General features: G+C 37.4%; 3 protein-coding genes across 5 annotated transcripts; 2 read left to right on the top strand and 1 right to left on the bottom strand.

Moving 5' to 3' along the window:
- The first annotated feature begins 1,589 nt into the window (after nt 1-1,589).
- Nucleotides 1,590-5,798, top strand: LOC121234745 (glyceraldehyde-3-phosphate dehydrogenase 2, cytosolic-like). The gene is made up of 12 exons (XM_041130825.1): nt 1,590-1,643; nt 1,749-1,772; nt 1,891-1,991; nt 2,453-2,568; nt 2,699-2,798; nt 3,838-3,984; nt 4,068-4,128; nt 4,218-4,315; nt 4,483-4,625; nt 4,840-4,923; nt 5,079-5,168; nt 5,450-5,798. The coding sequence occupies exons 1-12, from the start codon at nt 1,640-1,642 to the stop codon at nt 5,493-5,495; spliced, it is 1,014 nt and encodes a 337-aa protein (XP_040986759.1). The 5' UTR covers nt 1,590-1,639; the 3' UTR covers nt 5,496-5,798.
- Nucleotides 5,799-6,506: 708 nt separating this feature from the next.
- Nucleotides 6,507-11,367, top strand: LOC121234032. Of its 3 annotated transcripts, XM_041129830.1 has the most exons (8): nt 6,510-7,317; nt 8,037-8,204; nt 8,501-8,599; nt 8,740-8,841; nt 8,966-9,085; nt 10,249-10,386; nt 10,538-10,855; nt 11,054-11,367. In XM_041129830.1, the coding sequence occupies exons 1-8, from the start codon at nt 6,814-6,816 to the stop codon at nt 11,336-11,338; spliced, it is 1,734 nt and encodes a 577-aa protein (XP_040985764.1). In that variant the 5' UTR covers nt 6,510-6,813; the 3' UTR covers nt 11,339-11,367. The 3 variants fall into 3 exon arrangements, with proteins under 3 accessions (XP_040985766.1, XP_040985765.1, XP_040985764.1); XM_041129831.1 differs by lacking the exon at nt 8,501-8,599 and having other exon boundaries at nt 6,508-7,317; XM_041129832.1 differs by lacking the exons at nt 8,501-8,599; nt 8,740-8,841 and having other exon boundaries at nt 6,507-7,317.
- An 895-nt stretch (nt 11,368-12,262) lies between these two features.
- Nucleotides 12,263-20,372, bottom strand: LOC121234031 (transcription factor GTE10-like). Its single transcript, XM_041129829.1, is given in 11 exon segments — nt 12,263-13,069; nt 13,153-13,283; nt 13,396-13,462; nt 13,570-13,655; nt 13,658-13,684; nt 13,765-13,845; nt 13,982-14,051; nt 14,154-14,224; nt 17,718-17,876; nt 17,972-18,020; nt 18,125-20,372. Coding segments are annotated over 11 exon segments (2,337 nt in total). The 5' UTR covers nt 19,445-20,372; the 3' UTR covers nt 12,263-12,793.
- Between the last annotated feature and the right edge of the window lie 1,618 nt (nt 20,373-21,990).

Here is a 21,990-nt window from a genome sequence, read left to right as displayed (position 1 = left end):
TTTTTAATATTATCTTTCAACACCAATATCTCTACTTTTTTTACTTTTTTTAATATTTTCAAGGTATATTCATTTTAGGAATCCTTAATTCTTTCACATATATATATATAGCTAATTTCAAAATGATAAAACAGAATGTATTAATATCGAAATATTTCGTTTCAATGTTAAAACCAAAATTATCTCTAACAAATTTTTTTTTTCTTCTGATTTTACTGAATATCTCTTTTGAATATCTCCCGTCCAAGAAAAAAAAAAAAATTCCAAGATATTAAGCACTGCTATGGATATGCCATGGGCTCTGTGGCCAACCCAACCTAAGAGTCTAGAGTTGTTTCCACAATTTGGGCTGACGACAGTCGAGAGTAGCATGGAATTTGACTCGAAGGTATGGCCAATATAGCCCAAATCTATAGGATTGGAAATGCGTTATATTTGGCGCCATATCCCTGTCATTTTCCTAATATATTATAGTTTTCAAGTCTTCACTTCTTGTGCGAGGTTCATCCTATAAATATTTTCTTAATAAAATATAAAATATTTTATTCACATCTCTATATTATTTATCGAGATTTACTATACATCAATTATTATTTACTCTTATACTCAATATTTATAATTTTTTTTATAAAGTGTGAGGTATTTTTCATAAGATATGGAAGTAAGATGTAGAGTGTGAGATATGGAGTGGTGAATAGTGTCTTATGAGAATAATTATTCTTATTTATCTGTTTTTATTTTTATTTTATTTTTTCCCTTGTCACTTGACAGGTATATAGTATAGAGTAACACTATACCTACCGAAAATTTGTCCCAAATGTGTGTCCCGAAAAGCACATTTCACTTTTTTATTTTTCTTTTATTTTTTTCATATATTTTTTTAATCATTATAAACATTTTAAAAAAATAAAAAAAATCACAATATTATTAAAAAAACATTTCCTTAATCATTAAATAAAAAAATTAAAAAATGGGGACACCGAGTTTAGCATTTCTGTATAGTATATGGACTATGAGTAAACTCATAAAATATTATTATTTTTTAAATTAAAAAAATCATAAAATTATTTAATAAAATTATTTATTTTTATAACTATGTGTATATTTTTTTATTCAAGTTACCTATAATTAAATTTATGTTGGAAAACTCAGGAGATCCGGATGACCAAAATGGATCCATCCGGGCAAGAAGCCTGGGGTGTTTTTCCCTAGAAAAGAAAAGAAAGCTACGAGTCAATGTCAGCCAGGATGGGCCTAAAATCAAAGTCCCCCAGGCTGTGACGTGGCCACCTAACGGCCTCCGGCCTTTTTCCTCGTGAATAATTGCATTTCTCTTGACGGTAGACACACATACGGATCACCAATACCGTTGACTATGACCGCACCGAAATGCAGCGCAACGCAACGCAACGTCACGTCGGGTGCCATTTTTTTGAAGGAATTTTAGCATCAAGCAATTGCTTGCGTCCCACGCGCTGAGACTTTCTACATAATCGACGGTTAAGCGTTTCATTACGTGAATCGGACGGCCAAATGAAGCTCAGCGTACCCTCTGTCTAGCAGTAGCGGGTCCATTCCCTGCCCTTTATCTTTAAACCCTAATTCTCATTTCTCCATTCTATCACACTTTCTAGAACTCATGGGTAGAACCACTAATCCTACCTTTTCTTTCTTGATATTTTTTTTATGATCTATTAGATTCTTACTGTTTTTGTTTTTTGTTTTGATTGGGTTTTTTGGAATTACAGGGAAGGTCAAGATCGGAATCAACGGTATATGATCCTATACGTATACGTTCTTATAGATTTTTGAACGATTTTATTTCCTTCGCTTCATATTTGATTTGTTTTTTTAAGTTTTGGGTTTATAAAAATAAATGAATATCATCAGGATTTGGAAGGATCGGCCGTTTGGTGGCTAGGGTTGCTCTGCAGAGAGACGATGTTGAACTTGTTGCTGTTAACGATCCCTTCATCACCACCGACTACATGGTATTATTACCGCTCACTTTTCTCTACTTGGCTCTTCTTCTTTGTTGTTGTTGTGTGATCGTTATGTGGTGCTTTTGAATCGGTGCTTTGATTGATCAAAGGCTCTTCGCGTTCCGATCGGGATTTGGTCCCCTGTTAATCTGTTATAGTCTTAAGGCGTTCTGTCCCTCCAATTTTTTGTTATCGCGTCATCTGATTGTTTTGTTTGGTCCTTCTAAGAATTGATCCCCTGATATAGTCTTAAGACGCTTCTCAATCTAAGGTCAACAGTTTTCGTGAGAAATGCTAGTGGTAACTTTTTTAGCTTTCAGAATATACTATATAGTGCAACGGTTGGTAGTATACTTTGGCGCATAGAATTCAGTTATATGGTACCGGTGGTACAAAGGAGGCGTTTGCCTTGATTTCTGTGTATCTATTAATGGTTTTCTTTTGGTTGGTGGTTGGTTTCTGTTCCGTAGACATACATGTTCAAGTACGACTCAGTTCATGGTCAGTGGAAGCATCATGATGTCAAGGTCAAGGACTCTAAGACCCTTCTATTTGGTGAGAAACACGTCACCGTTTTTGGTGCCAGGTATTACACCCATTGTTTGATTCTACTTCGTAAATATTATGTAATCAATTGGTAGTTCAGAGAATACATGTTATATTTATGGAAATGTGTTGCTGGGATGTGCCTGTAATGCGTTCTGTGCAATTTATAGGAACCCAGAGGAGATCCCGTGGGCTGAGACCGGAGCTGAGATCATTGTGGAGTCAACTGGGGTTTTCACTGACAAGGAAAAGGCTGCCGCCCACTTGAAGGTTTTTCATTGATACATTTTTATTTTAAATAATATTAACTCACGTTTTGTTTATTTTATCTGTTCTCTTCTTCGCCCTAAATAATTTTTTTTTTTTTTTGTCCCTCTTCTTTGAGGGTTTAGGTTATTTAATTGAAAATTTCTATTTATCATCATTTTTTCTATCATTCTCTCAACATCCCTTAATATGGCATTAAATAATTGGTTTACAAGTAAAACATAACAAATAGTCTCCAATCATTAAATACCGCATCATGGGATGGTGGGAGGATAATGGTAAATAGGATGGTGATCCACATTACTCTATTTAATTTTACTATTTTGGTCGTACATGGTATAAAATTTGTATTTGCTTGTCCAAATTCTGTTCCTGCCTTTTTTTATTAAAAAAAAATGAAGGATTTCAGTTGTTCGCTTCAGGATTTGCTTTGTGCGGTTTCCTTTTTTTTTTTTTTTGTTAGCTACATAGACTGTTTTATATAAAGGCAACCTAACCATTAAATGCATTGAAGAATCGGTTCTGCTGCTTTGTTGTGGTGAATTTACAAATCATCTATACTTCTTCAGTAAATTGGTTCCTAAATTGTAATTTGGAAAACTAGTCTGTGTGTTTTATGGAACCTGCTTTGATATTCATGTTAATGCACGTGCCTCCCTGGCTAATAGGGACCGAGTCTATACCATAAGCGTATATAAAATAAAATTTTGCTTGCGGGTTCTGTCGATGGATTCATTGTGATTCATGCCAATTGATGCTTTTGGGTTGCTCGTGGTTAATGAAGTGACTGGCAACCTACTGTTGCTAGCTTGCCCCTCTTTAAACTGTATCAGTTTGGAAACCACCCCATCACAATACTTCATTTGACTAATATGTGTTACTCATGGAACTGTGTCATTCGAAATAATTGTGGTATCTTTCTATGTTCACTTGCTCTTTTAGGACTTACATTTCTTGCTTTTTCACTTGTGAAGTCCTTTTTTATTTTAATTTTATAGTGGCCTTGATGGAGTTAGTTGAGTTCATTTTGTCTCATTATCAGGGAGGTGCAAAGAAGGTCATCATCTCAGCCCCTAGCAAGGATGCTCCCATGTTTGTTGTGGGTGTCAATGAGAAGGAATACAAACATGAGCTTGACATCATTTCCAATGCTAGCTGCACTACCAACTGCCTTGCTCCCCTTGCGAAGGTTCTATCAATAATCATGTACACTGGTGCTATTCTGATATCAGTTATTTTATTTGCTTCATTTATCTTGTATCAACTCTGCAGGTAATAAACGATAGATTTGGCATTGTTGAGGGTCTAATGACCACTGTACACTCCATCACTGGTGCGTTTTTCAGTTGTTTTGCTCAGCGTTGACTAATGATATTTCTCCATGTATTCATTTTGTTTGCTTATTTATATTCTGTAATTCAGCCACACAGAAAACTGTGGATGGGCCATCTAGCAAGGACTGGAGAGGTGGTAGAGCTGCTTCATTCAACATCATTCCTAGCAGTACAGGAGCTGCTAAGGTGAGGAGCCTTGTCATTTTGTGTGAATTGTACTGAGACCCTCTACCGATTAGTCTCTGTACAATTCTTTTGAGAACTGTCTTTTTTTCTTTCTTTCTTGGCATGAAAACTGTCTTCAGCTTTTGATATCTAATCTAAAGCACTAATTCTAAATCTTGGATGTGAAGGCTGTCGGGAAAGTATTGCCCGTTCTGAATGGGAAATTAACTGGAATGGCTTTCCGTGTTCCTACCATTGATGTCTCTGTGGTTGACCTTACCGTTAGGCTGGAGAAGGCGGCTACCTACGATGAAATTAAGGCTGCTATCAAGTAAGGGATTATATACATCTGTGTGTGCGTGTGTGCATGCACTTTAGTCTGTTACTTGTATCGTAGGTAGTGCTGCTATGTGAATCATGATGACATGCTGTGGTGATGAACGTTTAGTTGCTTTACTTCTCTGACCATTTATTTGGTGAAGTGTTTACTTATAAAAAAATATATATATTTGGTGAAGTGTTCTCATTCTGAATCTCTTTGTCAGGGCGGAGTCTGAGGGAAAATTAAAGGGTATCTTGGGTTACACTGAGGACGACGTGGTATCCTCTGACTTTATTGGTGACAGCAGGTGGGAATGAATGTACATCTTTTGCTAAATGACCAGTCCCATATTGTGATTGTTCCTTCTTTTCATGATCCTGCTTTTTTAGTTTTGGCCCATCAGTTGCTGCATTCTATTGTAAAGTATAGATCCCTATAATTTTTCAATATTTAATTGTTCAGGTCTAGTATTTTTGACGCAAAGGCAGGAATTGCTTTGAATGATAAATTTGTTAAGCTTGTCGCTTGGTATGACAACGAGTGGGGTTACAGGTAATTAATTCCTCAGATTTCCTACTTCTATTGTTGGTTCACTTCACAGGTGATGTTGGGTGGCTGTTTCTGTTTGGCTTTTTAAAAACTACCGCCTTTAGCCATGTACCATCACAATATTGCTGGCATTGTTTGTCTCACTTCTTTGAAGGCAGATTTAAAGAACTCAGAGAAGCTTGCTTTTATTGTATTGGATCCATGCCACACATTTAAATTAACTTCAAAAGTCGATGATTTGATATTTGTTGTTCATGCTTGCTCCTTTTGTGTGGTCTTTGCAGCTCGCGTGTGGTTGATTTGATCGTTCACGTTGCATCTACCAAGTAAGATGGCAAGACTTGCGAATATGAACTGTGTGCTTATGGTGTCCTGCTTAGCTAATACTTAAAACTCGTGTGTCTTCAATGGTCGTGAAAGGCAGCGATTGAGAATAAAACTGGGGCTTTTCTGTAAGTCTTTGGTGTTTTGTGTTATGATAAAGTCTTTACCAAGTCTTGTATTTAGAGTTTATAGGCACGATGTCAGGGATCCTCGAGTTTATCTCCAGTTTATCTGTTGAGGAAGTGGTCTCTGAAAAGAGTATTATCTGCTACATTGTGTTTTGTTTTATCAACTTACAAGTTACAACTCTCTCTCTCTCTCTCTCTCTCTCTCTCTCTCTCTCTCTCCAGCCTCTTGTATTTGGAGAGTTTAGCAGTCTCCGTCCGTGTAAAAAATACGTTGTAATAGCCACCATTTATTCCCGTAAATGCTCGCTCCCGCGAATATTTTATCAGAAAAGCCAAATATTTTGTCTACGGTAATTAAAGATAAAAAAAGTTGACAGTCAGACAGACATATAGCAACGAAACGAAAGAGTCGTCGCTAAATGTTCGCATGTCGATCGATTTTGTGTATTCAGCTCATCTATATACAGTCGATAGATACAATTGGCGTATAGTCGTCGATGACGTTCAGATTTAAAATGAAAATTTCTTCTTCTCTCATCAGCTCTCGCTCTCTCATCAGTTCGGTCTCTCTCTCATCAATTCGGTCTTTCTCTTTCATCAGTTTCAGAAGTTCGGTCTCTCTTTCTTCAGCTCAATCTCTCTCATCAAGTATCTTTACGTCAGTTACCTTTACATGCTATTTGTACCGGGCGCTTGTAACAAGCATTTTTCTTGTGTATTTAAGCATTAATATTTCAAGTTAGGTATAATTCACTCTTTGTAAATTTATGCGATATTTATTATGGCCAAAAAAGAAGAAAAATAAAAGATACATATTACTTGATGGTGTAGTAGCTGCACATGATAGACACAGACAACAATTGTATACCTGCCCAGCCAACTAAAATGAACTCAACCGTCAAAATGGCAAATTCGAAATATCCGGCAAAATTCCATACCTCATTCAATTCATATTCAATCCCTTCCCTCTACTCCTGCCTTAACCAGCTCAGTTAATTCAAATTTTCCCAAAATATCGATCTCTCCGCCAATCTTCCTCTGCAAATCATTAAAATCCTCTCTCTCTCTCTCTCTCTCTCTGTGAACTGTGGATGTAGTAGATGCAAACTAAATGCTCAAATTACTGAGTTTTAAGCCTTAACCTTCCATATGTAGATATTTATTATTTCCGTTGGCTTCTTGGTTCATGCGTTCAAATGGCGACGTCGGCGTTCAAATCCACGACGAAGAGAACCCCGATAGGAGCCTCATCGTCGTCCTTGGACGACTCCGGCTCGTCCAATCATAGCTCGGCTCACCGCCGCTCGCGAAGTCTCAGCCGGTTCTCGCGCCGGTTACCTCCATCGGGAGCTGATGACTTTGAATACGACGTTCCGCCTCCGAGAGGAAAGTTTGTGAACACGGTGAGGGGCTCGGGTTTCCCGGAGATCACCCTCGACGACCTCGCCACCGAGTTCTTCGGCTCCGGCGACCGAGGACGCTCGGGTTCAAGGAGCCCTGAGAGCGTCCCTGCGAGTCCGTCTCTCGCGTCGTTGTCGCAGAGACGGGGGAGGTCGGTGTCGAGGCAAAGCTCGAGAGCGGGTGCAGATGGGAGGGGCAATGTGTGTAACAACTCCGGTGGCGGAAGGGTGGCTGCAGAAAGTAATTCGAGGAGGCGACGTTCGGTTTCGGTGGTGCCATGTCGGATTAGCGATTCCGAGGTGAGATTTCGGTTTGCATGTTTGTACTTTTAAGTTTTATTTTGGAATTTGAATTCACGGATTTTATTTTGTAGTAAATTATTTTCGTGCCGAAGATTTTAGCTTCATCTCCTGCTTTGCAATAAATAAAGCATTGTCTTGAAGATTGTCTATATTTACACACTTATCTTGAATTTGAATTTTTTAATTTGATTTTTCCTTACTTCAAATTGATTTATACGCATTCATATAGTGTATATGATGGGGGCTTTGAATGAAATAGATTACGAAATGCACACAAAATTAAGCGTGGTGTTTATTGCACAAAGAACTTGTACTGGGAAACCAATCAAGGCTACAACTGGGATATGTATTATGAATGACAGTTTCCATATTTCTGTGTATATACACCTTGAAATGTGTTGGATACAGTACTAAAGTTATTCTTCATATTCAAGTGTTCGTTGTGATATTCTATTTATTGATAATAGAAGGATGTTATGAATTGTATAATAACTTTTATGGAGTATCTGACGGTGAGTTACTTACCAAAAAAAAAAAAAAAGTATCCGACGGTGAGTTTGATGGACGAATTCAGTCAGAGAGCTTGCTGTAGTAGTGGTGGAAATTAATATCACTATTTTTTTCCTAAACAGGAACACATTTCTTCTTAGCTAAAGTTTGAGTTTGAGAAAATCTTTTAGCTTGCTTACATTTGTATATACATTTCTAAACAACAGAGTGATATAGACCATTCTCAGAGTTCTAGCAATTGTGCTAATCAGAAGAGTTTTGGTAGCGGAAACAACCAAATGCCATTATCCAATCGGCCAGTAGTTTCAAATCAAAGACAAGTGCTGAGAAGGTCTTTTAGTCAAAAAGATCTCAAGTCCCATGATGGCTATTCTGTAAGCCTTTTCTTTCTCTTATGGCTCATTGTCTTGTCTTGTTTTTTTTTTTTTTTTTTTTTTTTTTTGTCTGTACTTGTTGAAATTTAGAAAGCTTTGAGTTGGGAGTTCTGTAATAAAGACACCACCCAGACAGACAATCTAATGCTTGGGTTGAGACCCTGGCATACCTTAATTTTAAAGTTATAGTTAATCCCGATAAAAGATTTCTTGTCGGACTTGTATTCAGAACTGAGTACTTATCAAAACAAAAGTATTCAGAACTGAATTTAAAACAATGTATCTGGACCTTTCAGAGCCAGTCTTCTGTCCTTACTGATGATGAAGGAAAGGATGCTGATTCCAGTAGAAGGGGGATTGAGAAGAGAACACGAGCAGCTTCCACCCAAAAGAAGGTTTTTTTCTTCTTTTTTCTTTTTTCCAGTGTAAAATGACAGTGACGCAATAACCACAGCCTCACTTTTATTTTTACCTAGACCAAAGGAAAGAAAGTTTATATTTTTATGTCAGTCAATGTCATTTTTCCCCTCTTCAGGCAGAGCACCCTGCTGCAGATGATGTTGACAGAAAATTGTATGCAGCAATGCGGGAAGAACTTATAAATTCTGTGGAGGAGATTAGAATGGGACTTGAACAAGTCAGTAATTTATTTCTTGTGCAGAATTTGCACGTGTGGGATATAGAACATTGGCATTGGCAAATTTGGTTCATTCCTTGTTGTGATTGCAGAAACTAACTAGCAGTCCTTGCAACTTTTTCAGGAAGCAGCTAAAACAAAGACCTCTTTTTCAGGAAGTGATGATTGCTTGCAACCAAATAATTCCAGTGCTCTTCAGACTGTTTCTTCAATCAGAAAGAACTACTCAACAATATTGGAGCAGGTAATATCAAATTGTTTGTTCCATGGTAATTTCAACCCATACTACTCTTGCAGACGAGAAATGCAATCAACGATTCTCTATCACTCATGGTGATTGTTTGTTAAGAGGATTTGATTAACCTATCAAATCATTCTAGCTTTCGTTGTGAGTTTTCCATTAATATGCCATAACCGGTTTTTAGAAGGGTGTTGCATTTATCCTTTTGAGAATTTAAAAAATGTACTTCTTAATAATTTTTCACAATAGATATGTTGTCTTGTGAATATCTGAGTTTAATTTGCACTACTTTTTTAACTTAGTGTTGCAGTATTGGATTCCAATATTTGTGCAAACAGTACAAGATCAGTGGTTAGAGTCAGCTAACTGTCTCCTTGGCTTGCCGTACTCACTTCGTATTTGTCTTGGGATGGTTGACCAAAGGATTGGAAGTTGAGTAGAAATAATTTTTTATGTTTGTATGTACCAAGACTTTGTAGCTGTTAGTAGCTTGGATCTTACTTGGAAGAGTATTCGGAGTGTGAGGCATCTTTGAAAGTAGTTTTCTTTGTTTTCAATAGCCACGTTGGGGAGAATTCTTGCAAGGATAATCTTATAATACCGGAGAATTCTTGTGCACTGGTTTTGTATCCTAAAAAAGGGGTGAGAATATCAATCTTTGTTGCTCCATTGCTCAATCGCAATGGAGTTGTGGCCTTTGTCTTTGTGGTATTTGTGCATAATTTAGTGTTGCTTCAGTGTTCGTGGAAAAAACCTAGCTTGTACAGTTATAAATTTCGAAGGTGGTCTCTTCATGTCTGGTGGATTATATGCAGGGAAGTAGAAATATGTGAACTTTTAAGGGGCAGGAGTTCCTATAGAACTGAGTCTGGGTTTGTGTGCTCCTTATTTTTTGGATGTTAGATGGATGTAGTCACTATACTGGGTTTTTGTTATCTAGGGAAAATACTTTCATAAATGGATGTTGTTGTCAAAAATATGTTTTAGAACATTAGACCACATTTATTATGAGTTGCCTTCCATGCGAGGGGGAAAGAAGCCTGTTTAAGTACATTTTATTCAATTTGTTTTTTGAGGTTTCATCCAATAACCTTTCACTCTTTAGATAGTGCCATCTTGTGAAGAGTTTTTCAGAAAGTGATGGATCTTATTATTTGAATTCACAGTCAGAGAAGCGTAAAAAAGATTTGTTGTCTAAAATAGTGTTGGAGGAGCGTCGTGGTCGGGAGCTGTCTAAGATTGTGAACAAATTGCTTCCTGATCCAAAGAAAACTGCTGTAGAAAAACCTTCAGGAACTAGAAAGGTACTGTCTCTCGTTTGCACTCTAGCAGATTGTTGGGTTTGCATTTATTGACAGACAAATCTCTCCATCAGTTATGGTTATTTCCAAATAATTCTCCTCTTTGCAGAGGGTAAAAGTGAGTTAACTTTTCAGTTGATATGGTTATTGCCAGAGGAGTAAGGATAGAAGTAGGATGTCAAAGCGATTGACTGAGGAGGCAGAGAAGTATATCGAAGACTTCATTTCTAACATCGAGGATACAGACATTTCCTCTCTTGACGGAGAAAGGAGTGATACAAACTCATCTTTAGGAGGAGTTATCAAGCTAGAAACTCTTCAAAGTCCAGCGGTATCTGATCCTCTTCCTGTAGAAATGGATGGGGTTGCACTGCCTTGGTTGCACTGGGAAGCTAGCAATGATGCCACTCAATCATGCATGAGAAAGGCAGAGCCACCAGTAACTCCAAATAGATTACTGGATGCAACCCAGGTACTTTTTATTTTTCTTCTGGTTGCAATTCTTTGTTGGCAGAGTGGGGTGGGGGTGATCAGGTCAAGGCCTGCGCCGAGATTATACATTTATGCTCTAATTTTGCCTAATATGCCACTGACAATTCTTATTCCTAAACCTTTTACTTAGCTGTATCTTCATTCATAATTTTCTGTTTCCCTGGGACTGATATTATAGGAAGTGTCCAGTGCACAAAATCAAAGAAATCATTCTGCCAGCAGTTGTGGGAGTTGGAGCCCTGAAGTTATTCATGGCCTGTTGATGAAGAACATAGGAGAAGATAAGAATGGAGAACTTAGGGGCCAATCTTGTTCTGGTGAATCGAGAGGATTATGGGTTGATATGGACGAATATCTCAAGGCTCAAAGCAATGAAAATTTTCTCTTCGAAAAATGGAACCAAACTGAGAGAATTAATTCAGGTGGTCTTCTACTCTGTGACCGCATGTTCCTCAGGCTCTAATGCCTTTTTATTCGAGGATATTTTATCCACATTTTACTTGGTACAGAAAACGTGTTTCATTCATCTTCGAGCAGTGCATGCTGGACTTGTGTTCCTTTGTATCCAAGTTGTAATGATTGTACGTCCTTGCAGCCTGATGGCATTTGCTCTCTTTCTTAGGAGAAATGTTCGGGAATGCACTGACCCTTCTTGTACAAGGGGGAAAAAAAGACTGATTAGTCAAATTTTTTAAGGCATGACATATTCAGTCACATTGAGGTTGTTTTCAATAGCAGCAACCTATTTATTATAAAGAAATAATATTTACAGTCTTAAAATGTGCAAGTGCCAAGTAAATATAGAATTTACATAAAAAGATTAATTTTTTTAATAATAAATTTCACTATTTTTCAAAAGGAGTGGACATTGCCACAACCATGACTGTATAGCATTCTTTTTAATATGACATAGCAATTTTTATGATGTGGCAATATATCTATAATTATAGTTGTCAATGCCACCGTGCATTTATGTATCAATGGTTGCAGATTCCTTATTAATTATAGAGAAATAGTTTATACAATTTTAGAATTATAAAAGTTGATAATTTTGAATATGCATATTTTAAGATTGTATCTAATATTACTATTAATTATACAATACACCTACTATCAGTTTAGTATTTTAACAAAGGGATGGGATGATGACCCCAAAAATCTTGGAAAGTTATTCGAAACTTAAGAAACAATTTGGTAAAAAGTCAAGTCGCAAAGATCTGTAAAGCAATTTTCCGTATAATTTAGGTAAGAGGAAAATGTAATCAAAGAGAAATATTGATACAAAACCCGCAGTATGCATATACGAGATCTTTTCATCGTGTTAACTTCACATTTATAGCCTCGTTTACACTTTCGACTTCCAGACAGACCGTGGCTCAGGGAATAATGACATGAAGAAATGAGTAAATGCCATTTGTCTCAACTTCAGAATATATTACATTTTCGCCTCTCTAAAATTATCACGTGGACTACTACATATATGGATTTCCTCTTTCTTTTTTTACAAAAAATAAAACAAATAAGAATATCCTGACACCGTACATCTCCTGTCAAAAAAGCCACAGAGCACATCAATGATCAAAACCAAGAAATTTCATGCCAACACATTTCAGAACTTCACACCACATCCCAATCCAAAACCATGTATTTTATCATAAACAGCCAAACCCAAACCAAACCCATGGCTACTATATTGATCATGCTTCTGCTATTATTCCATCTCCACTCATTTCAAAGGTTTGACGCCCAACAATCAAGCAGGAAATTGCCCCCTGAAAGCTGAGAAAGACGCAATTTGGAGATCCAAGGTGCAAAATGAGTGTTGATCATGATCTTCGAGTCTTGTTCCGCGACTGGTGATCGGTTGGACAATATGAAGATATTATCTGATTAATCAAGCTATGAAGATATTAACAGATCAATCAATTTCTCCTTCCTCGACATCGTTTGCTGGTTCTGGAGCACTCTCAGGTGGTTCAACTTCTTCTTCATCCTCATCATCGTCCTTCATGTATAGTCCAAGTTGTTCCAAGGGGTTACTACCCTGAAGTTTGAAACTACCGAAACCATTTTCAGAATGATCTGGGCTCGTCTCTTCAGCGAAACTTTGTAGATGCTCATCGTGGGCAGCCCTGAGCATTTCTAAATCTTCCATAAATTGACTGTTCTCATTGATATCTACCGTCTTCTCCATCTACAAAAACAGAGAAGCATTTCAATAACATTAAAGAAAAGATTGTAGTCCGCTTCAGCTGTAGGATGCTCCGTCCAACTTACCTTTAGCAATGCCTGCCGTGCAGCTTCTCTGTCTAATTCCCTCTTCCTTTTTGCTTCAGCTGCAGCTTCTGCTTCAGCCTTTCTTCTAAACTCCTCAGCCGCCTTCGCCTCAGCTTGTAATCGAGCTTTTTCTAATGATAACAAATGAAGAAATAAATGGAATGTCCCGTAACTAACTGGAAATAACTCCAGACGGGCAAATGATTAATGACATCAAATGTTCAACATAATGCAAATGTAAACCTTCTTTCTGCCGCCTTTCAAGTTCCTCCCTCTCAAGTCGCAGTTTTTCAGGATCCCGCTTTTCATCCTGAACCCAGCCAGCATCACATGGTGAATAACAAAATTTCAAGGAAAAGTTGCAATGATATTTGTACATACACAGCTGGGTTAATAAACAGCAGAAATCCAACCAACCTTTTCAAGTGCCTTTTCTCGAGCTTTAAGTATGGTGTCAGCAAATCGACTCCTCAATAAAGCTGCACGATAAAGCTTCTCGGGGAGACTTGCCTCTCAGATGGAGCACTCTCCCCTATAAGGTTACATCATGAAGCGATGAGATGATGCCCCAAAACTAACAGCAGATAGTTTTCTTCGTGATTTCATGCTTACCATCTTGATGGCCATCTGCCTCGGCAGACATTGGCTTGCACTGGGAGTCCTGCTCAACTAGCCCCACTCCATTTACCGAATCTGTACAAGAAATGGGATAAAAAGCTTCAGAACATCGACTGACACAGTCACACAAGATATTCCCATTGGAATACAAAGGCCGCCACATCATAATCCAAGAGCATCCACACATCACATAATTAACCTAGAAACTCGCAATTTTCAATTTCTGAATCACCAAGATCGTTTTTCTTTGGGTCTGAAGTGGCCCCAGAGCCCAGATTTTCCTGCCATAAAAAGACGACATGAGAAAAACTCCCCACTGAAAGAGGACAAAGTTTCTGTCCATAATGTTCCTATACGATACTTTTCAAGATGTTAAGATATACCTTAACATCAACAGGAACTGGACCTTTAGCAGCATCTGTTTCACTTCTCGATGAACTGCCTGAATCTGAATCTGTCAATTAAAAACAAACATAGAAGACTTAAAAGACAGGAAAAAGGAGCTATGACATTTTATATACTAAAACGCCAACTGTTCAAGGAAACAATTATGCCAATCACAAGCATATACAGCTTAAATGTAACACGCACTACCCAAAGGGTCATCTTAGTTAACTTTCAGATGCGCAAATATTTGCAAGAAGACTAGAGCAAGCATTTAAAAAATAATAATCTATTTGTAACAATTCAATTAAAACTCAAGTCACATCTAAGTCTATACTCTAAAAGGAATGGTCAAGTTTATAATTGGAGCCCCTTAGGATCATTATAAAGGGCATGAATTTGTCCCTCCCAGGCAAGGTGGGACCCCATTAATCACCCACATATCCTCAATCAGGCATATTACCATAAGCCATGTAAATTGTAAAGAATCAAATACTTTAAAAAATCATTCAAGCTATATATAAAGCAGTTGAAACTTCTAGTTTATTACCAGCAGAAACCCCAAGTACGAAAACTACAACAAGTCCTCTGCCTTGCATTCAGCTGTCAGACAAGGTGGTAGTGGAAAACCAATCCCACAAAAGTAAACACTAGGCCTACTACCCACCCTAATCGCGATGGTACAGTATTGTTAAAAGCGCTAGGTGCACTTAAGCGCATAAGCCACCTAGAGCCTAGGCGCAAAGTGCACACCTGAGCAAAGTAAAGCACACATTTTTTAAAAAGTTTTAAAAAAGACTGATAATATATTTAGCATATTAAATCTTTTATTAGAGTCTCTTATGCAACATGACAACTAAGTGATCAACTAATTATATAAAATTTGAATGTAAATATACATAACCATGATATTCGATAGCCATAACCAGAATAAACTATATGGTTGAATAAAAAATTCATAATACATCTAAAAGGCAATGCCCAAAACAACACAAACAATGTTGGAGTATACTAAAAAATACTCCATTACAATGCAATCCCAGCGTTTTTAATTATCAGGTTTATTTTATTAAACCATGTGTTATATTACTTTTGGCAGCTGGCTATAGCGTCACATGCTTAAAAAATAAATCTTTTTCTTCATTAAAATGTAAAAAAAAATGCATTTAAAGCTCACTGCTAAAAGCACAAAACCCACGACCTTGGCCATGGGTCAAATCGATGCCTTCTTCCAACGTCATGGGTCAACCCATGCCTTCAAATTTTGACCCACGACCATGGCCATGGGTCAAATTTGTGCTTTCTGTGGGTATGCACCTTCACAACCGTGGTTCCAATGGGATGGAGAGGCCCATGGCCATGCCATGAGTCCATGCCTTCAAGACCGATTGGTCATGAATCAAATTCATGCTTTCCATAGGTGTGCACCTTCACAACCATGGGTCTAACAAAACACGGCTGTGCCAATGAGGCCATGCCTTCGAAACCCACGGCGCATTCAATGTAGGATTTAATTGTATATGAACTTAGCTGTAGTAGGCGGGTGGGTGGGTTTTTACCAAGCGGGTGAGGTCCACATGCCCGCATTCTCAAATTTCTTTACATAATTCGCATGCTTGGCCGTTGGGTAGGCGAGGCAGGTCTGACTGACCCACCGCCAACCCTTAGTAAACACCCCGCCAAACATAAGAATAACCTAAGGCTCCATTTGTCTCAGTTTTAAGTATTCTTTTAAAATAGTTTATCCACATAATCTTCCCTTATGGACTGCAGCTATAAACTTTAATGGACTTGGGGGATGCTTGGAGAATGAAATGACATGAGAAATTTATGAATAGTAGTAAAATAGTTTGTGAATGATAGTGAAATGATTTGAGTTATGATGTTTTATGGGATTTTGGAAAAGGAAAGTGAAAAAATAGAATAAAAATATTACAAAGTTCAAATATTATTAGAATATAATTTTTGTTTTGGGATTTGAAAAGGTTGAATTGTTTTTTGTGTTTTGTTTGGAAGTTTGGAAGTTTGGAAAAATTGTAATGATTAGATGAAAAAATTGAAAATTTGAAATTGAAAAGTATTTGTGTTTGAGTGATATTTGGGAAGAAAATGAGATGAAATGAGATGAAACCATCCCATCTTCCAAACAACCCTTAGTTTACATGGTTTTCTAGTATCTTTTTCTTCTACTAGCCAAGTGTCTTCCTTGAATACTGCTTGTGTACTTGAGTTGCGCCTTTGCAGTTATTAACAAAGATCTTGTCAAAACAAAATTATTTCCTATATTGTCTATATTTTGTGCACCTGAAATAAGTTAAAAGAAAGACTTTTCCTGACTAACAAAGTCTACCTGAAAACACATGCCAAAAATTAAAAAAAAAACCCTCTCCTGCACCACTGACACCACCTCCACTCTCCAACAAACAAAATCCATAGCCACAATACAACCCATGGAAAAGTTAGAAGCAATATTTGAGCTATATGGCAAGGCCAATAATGTCATTCTGTGGTCACAAGAACAACAGCAACACCAAGCTCGAGGGGAATTCAGACCATATGGATGCAGCCAATGAAAACATAGATCAATACCAAGTGTAAGGGATCCATATAAATTCTGGTTAACCAAAGCTTAGAGAAAGAAATTAACAAGTGGGCAACTAAGCACCATACAGGCAGACTAGAGTGACCAGACCTGTATATAGACAGGAGGGTAGACTCAGATAAAACTCAGAGGCTCCACTACCTTATCCAATAGATATTGATTTCTAAAAGGTTCCAACTTTATCTCGGATGGGAGTTATTGATATCAATCTCATCGTAAAGGAATAAGGTTTAATAGAAAAGCTTTCAGAAAAATTCCACTTCAAAACATTCAGCTCTCCTTTCCACCCACAAGTAGATGCAATAACAAGAAGCTATTCCCAAAATACAGGTTAGGGCTATTGAAACAAATAACTTTACACTTTAAGATACAATAATATGTGTAGGGACTTGGCAGAAAAAAAATACTTTGAAGGCAGACCTCCACTACAGCATCAATTAGAACTCTACAGGAAAGGCTAGGAGTCATCTTCAGTTCTAATGAACCCCACTTATATCACAAGTTATTACAATCAAATATTCATCTCCATTTTAGCAAGTAATGACCGTTCCAGCCCACTACAGCAGTAACTAAAATTATTTGCCAAGGTGCAAAAAAAGAGTTACAGAGCAACAGGCTGGCTTGAAAACAAGAAGGCAAGAGTAAAAGCTACTATATAAGATGATGCACGGGAAGCATTAATTATATACTTTTTTAAGGAAAAAAAAAAAACAATAGTTTGCAATGTTATTTAAGGATAAGAAAGGTTGAAGCCAAATTCCAGAAGGAAAAATGTCTCATCATGTATATAATAACTGTACAGCAGTATATTAATTTGTGTACCATGTCTCTCCACAGAATCCTGATCTAAAACGGATTAAGTATAAATGTTGAAACCATACACTCCATTTTCCAAATTTTAGTAGATTAAAAACAAACTGTAAATCCAAAAAACACATATAGGGTATGCAAATACACGAACCACTGGATGAAGAGCCTGATTCCCCACTGGAGCTACTTGAACTACTGAATTTACTGTTCCTATTGGCTATATCATTCTCTATCTCAACTGGAGAGTGACTTGAAACAGGAGGATCATTACCGCCAACGACATCCACATCCTCATCTGCATGGTCATTGCCTGAGAGTATGAATTGAATGAGATTAAAATGGTCCCTGGAACGATATAAAGGCCTATTCAGCATGTGAAGATGCAGAGTAAAGATAGTAAAAAACCTTTACATGGTTGCAAAGATGAATTGCTAAACCCTGACTCGTTATGCAACTGCAGCAAGAAAAGAATGACACTTATCAGATATAAGCACATATTAGTTGAAATATTGATTCGCACAGCAAGAAAAACACAAGCTTTAAGAGAAAGAAAGATACCTCAATTTCACAAGGCTCAGCTTTTTCCTGGTTTTTCTGTCTTTCCAGCATATAGTCATCTAAAAGCTTCCTTAGCGTGAACAGGGTATCATCACTAAGAGCATCAATATCAATCTCAATCTCCTCCTCATTGGTTTGCCCTCCACTATGTTCCTTTAAGAAATCAACTATGCTTTCAGGCAATTCTACCAGCAAAGCCTGCAATTCTGTGCTCAGTTTCAGCCTCTCATCACCAGTCATTACCAGTCTAACAGGCTCTGGCTCAACACTGGCATCATTCTGTGTGACGGTTTTCTTCCTTTTTGAGGGTGGAATTTGAGTATTAATTTCACTTTCTAAGTGATCAGCAGCTCTTGGCACCGATTGCTCATCAGTCGTCAATGAAAGCTTCTTCTCGATAGCCTTCCATTTTGCTTCAAAAAATTTACTGAGTGTTTTTGCCATGATATGGACATCATTTCCAGGTGGGTTGTAAGTCATAGCATTAGAGAAAGTAAGCCGCACATCTGCAGCAAACTCGAGTGGGCTTAAATATCCACCTGAAGCTATCTTACTCTTCACCGTACCCAAATCCATTGGATGTTTGATGACGGTGAAATAATCTGGGATTTTCAACTTCACAACATCAACTGGCTCATTAAAAACCCACCCATACTGATGTGATCTCGTAACGTCTAGCAATATCTTACACTTTTCCATCAACAAAGCATTTGAAGTGTTTGCTGGTGCAGCCAGTTTAACTGGTTCAAAGTGGCCAGATTTACTCTTCTTTGGGCGCGACCCATTACGCCCCACTGCAGGAGGCCGCTTCTTACCATGCGGAGCCAATACTTCAGATGACCTCTGGAAACTCTCAAGTGGAGGCCTCTTTTTCCCATCACTACAGCTCCGGATATCACTAGATGGGGATAATACTACAGCATTTGAACTGAGACTAAAAACCTTCCCCTGAAGTGTCCGGACCTGTTCAAGTTCCATTTTCAACCTCGATTCTAAGTCCTTCCTTTCCAACCGTGACATTTTCGACAATGACAAAACTTGCGTTGGGACAACAAAACTATCACAACTATCCGCATTCAAGCTAATGCATTTCCTCTTGCGGGTATATGAATCCCCAGAAACAGTCATCTCAGTGTCAACCCTTCCAGAACTACCAAAACCTTCTGATTCACCGATCGTCTCAACTGCATGCCGGAAATCTGGGACAAAACCAGACGAATGCCCTTTAGAGTACTTCCTTGACTTCCCCATCATTGGGGGCAATGAAAACTTCCTCGATTCTTTCTGTCCAGTGAACTCTATGGGAACGGTCGGTGCCATAAGAAAAACCTCCAATAACTGCACATATCAACTGTGGCAATAATCAACGTCACCCTGATCAATCTTAGAAAATAGCAGATTCCCAAATCTATGAAATAAGCCAAAATCCAACTCAAGTATCAAATTAAGACACGTGTGAATATTTCCATCATTACCCAATTGGATTATTTTCCTTAATATCCAAAAATGATCTAAAAATCAATACTTTAGCCCAAAATTGTGGCGCTTTGCTCGGTTATCCTCAATAGCATTCGACTTGAAAAGATGCCAAAAGCTCAAAATTCCGGTACCAGACTGTTGGTATAATAATGTTGTATTCTTTTATTCTCCAGCAATACCAATTTCAAAATTCAGAAATTTCACAACTTACAAATTTACAAAATAGTTGATCAAGTAGTAATTTTAACAGGCCTAGATTATAAATGACGACGGGGACAACCTTAACCACGACATTATGCACTCACCCAATCCACGCAATGTAAAACCCCAAACCTTACTAAACCCACAAACCAAAGAAAACCTCACTTTCTCGGTCGGTCAATAACCTAATAACCCTCCTCCTTTGTTTCGGATAATAAATCTCTTGAGGGAATTCAACAGCACAACGGATAATAAATAATTGGGAGAAAAACCTAAACAGGGGGAAAAGAAAACCCTGAAATCAATAACCTAGATCGAGAGGAAACACCATTCCGATCTAAAGAATGCACGAACCGCACAACACAATGCGAGAAAACGATACAAACCCTAGATTTGCTTCGCTCGACTCCAATTCAAAACCTGGATCTCTCGAACAGAGACGTCGCAAATTGCGCAGGGCACCAAACCCTAGTTTCAAAACCACTTCTTCGCTGACCTCCTCACCGAGCGAACGAAAAACAGCGAGAGAAGGGGGCAGGGGAGGGGGGGAACTACGTGAAAGCCTGAGAGAACTGGGCTACTTCGCTCCCCTACTTAAAGGCCCGAGAGCCGCAATTCCGTAAATCCTATCCGTTCATTCGACAATTGACACTATCTGACGGTCATAATTAAACTTATTGTTGTGCGTCAGATTCTGATCTAACGGGACCCGATGGCTATCAGTCGTGCTAAGTGGATCGTAAAAATAAAAATTGTCGATAATTCATGACTACGAAGCCGCGAGACTACGAAGACTGCCTATACTCGCCTCTTCATTGGCAATGTCGTGGTTTTAAAACTAAAAGAGACACGTGGGCGCTTGATTTGGCGTCTAGAAGGGATCTTTTTCTATAGAGAACGTTGTCTGAGATTGATAACGACGTGTCGGTCTTTGACTTTTCGCCGCCATGCGACGCGGAAAGTGGACCCACCTTATTGCCGCGTTCACACGTGCTAGATTTCAACCTGCCAGCTCAGAACTGCCGTTACGACGGTGAGTGAATCGTCTATATGGGCCGGAACAACATCAGAACAGCCCAATCAAAAGTGCTCGTGGGCCTAATGGTTTGGTACAAAAGCTGAAGTTGTGGTTTGGTGTCTTGTAACAACAAATTTAAATCATAATGAACATTTTGTTATTTATTTTAATAAATAAATGTGGCAAGCACCCAAAAACAAGTTGGTTGAGTTAAAAATCATGAGATAAAAATCGAGAAATAGCTCCAAAAAAATTGAGCTATTCCATGTTCCTTAGCATGGTGTCGGGAGGTGTTATCACAGGAGTTTTTTTTTTTTTTTTTTATGCAATTCAGTTGTAGATTGTTATGAGGTGCGCTTTGTAAAATATTAGTTTAGAGTATTTTTATTGGCTTCGTCAAAATTTAAAGATTGCTAAAATTTGGATAATATATGCTAAAAAGACCTCACATTTGATTGGGCAGTACTAAAATAATTTAAATTTCAGCTACAGTCATTCAACAAATATAGAAGATTACAGTAACTTCAACAAACATTAAAATAATAGTTTCTCATGTGCAGATTTATGTAGGTGTTGGTAGTGCATACATGGTAATTTCTTGTAGGTGTTTATGTAGGTGTTGATTTCTTATTGACATGAACATTGGTATATTGCTTGATATTTGGTTAGTAATTAAGAAATTTATATAGAATTTTAGATGAGTTTAATCAAATATTTTTGTTATTAATATTAAATGACCTTTAAAAATATGATTTTTTTAATATTAATTTAATTTAAATATAATTATTATTAACATTTAATTGGTAGAACTACAAAATGTGATAAAAATAAATTAAATAAAAAAATTATTAAATTAATAATATTTTTTTATTATATAAAGAGTAAATAGATAATCTAATGTGAGGTTTGAATTTAAATGGAATAGACAAATGTAAATTTATGTTATATTAACTAAATTTTGAAAATGTTTTTGGCTAAGCCAATGAGGATACTCTCAGCATTTGCTATGAAAGATTTTCCATTACATTGTTAGAGAAAGACAATTGTAGTTTGAGTAATGCTTTAACTACAAAGAAATCTCATAAAAGTAAATTTATAAATTGATATGACTTGATTTTATATGTTAAATTATAAAATTACTTTTATTTTAAAGTAGATATATGAAATC

This window comes from Juglans microcarpa x Juglans regia, chromosome 6D (genome assembly GCF_004785595.1).
Source record: "Juglans microcarpa x Juglans regia isolate MS1-56 chromosome 6D, Jm3101_v1.0, whole genome shotgun sequence".
NCBI classification, from domain to species: Eukaryota; Viridiplantae; Streptophyta; class Magnoliopsida; order Fagales; family Juglandaceae; genus Juglans; species Juglans microcarpa x Juglans regia.
This window is presented reverse-complemented; position numbering and strand designations above follow the sequence as displayed.

Bases quoted from the DNA above. Each gene is read 5' to 3' on its own strand.
- LOC121234745 (XM_041130825.1), top strand. The intron at 3,985-4,067 runs GTTCTATCAATA...TCAACTCTGCAG, and splicing joins GCCTTGCTCCCCTTGCGAAG to GTAATAAACGATAGATTTGG. The intron at 4,924-5,078 runs GTGGGAATGAAT...TTAATTGTTCAG, and splicing joins GACTTTATTGGTGACAGCAG to GTCTAGTATTTTTGACGCAA.
- LOC121234032 (XM_041129830.1), top strand. From the start codon at position 6,814: ATGGCGACGTCGGCGTTCAAATCCACGACGAAGAGAACCCCGATAGGA. The intron at 8,600-8,739 runs GTTTTTTTCTTC...TCCCCTCTTCAG, and splicing joins CAGCTTCCACCCAAAAGAAG to GCAGAGCACCCTGCTGCAGA. The intron at 8,842-8,965 runs GTCAGTAATTTA...CAACTTTTTCAG, and splicing joins TTAGAATGGGACTTGAACAA to GAAGCAGCTAAAACAAAGAC.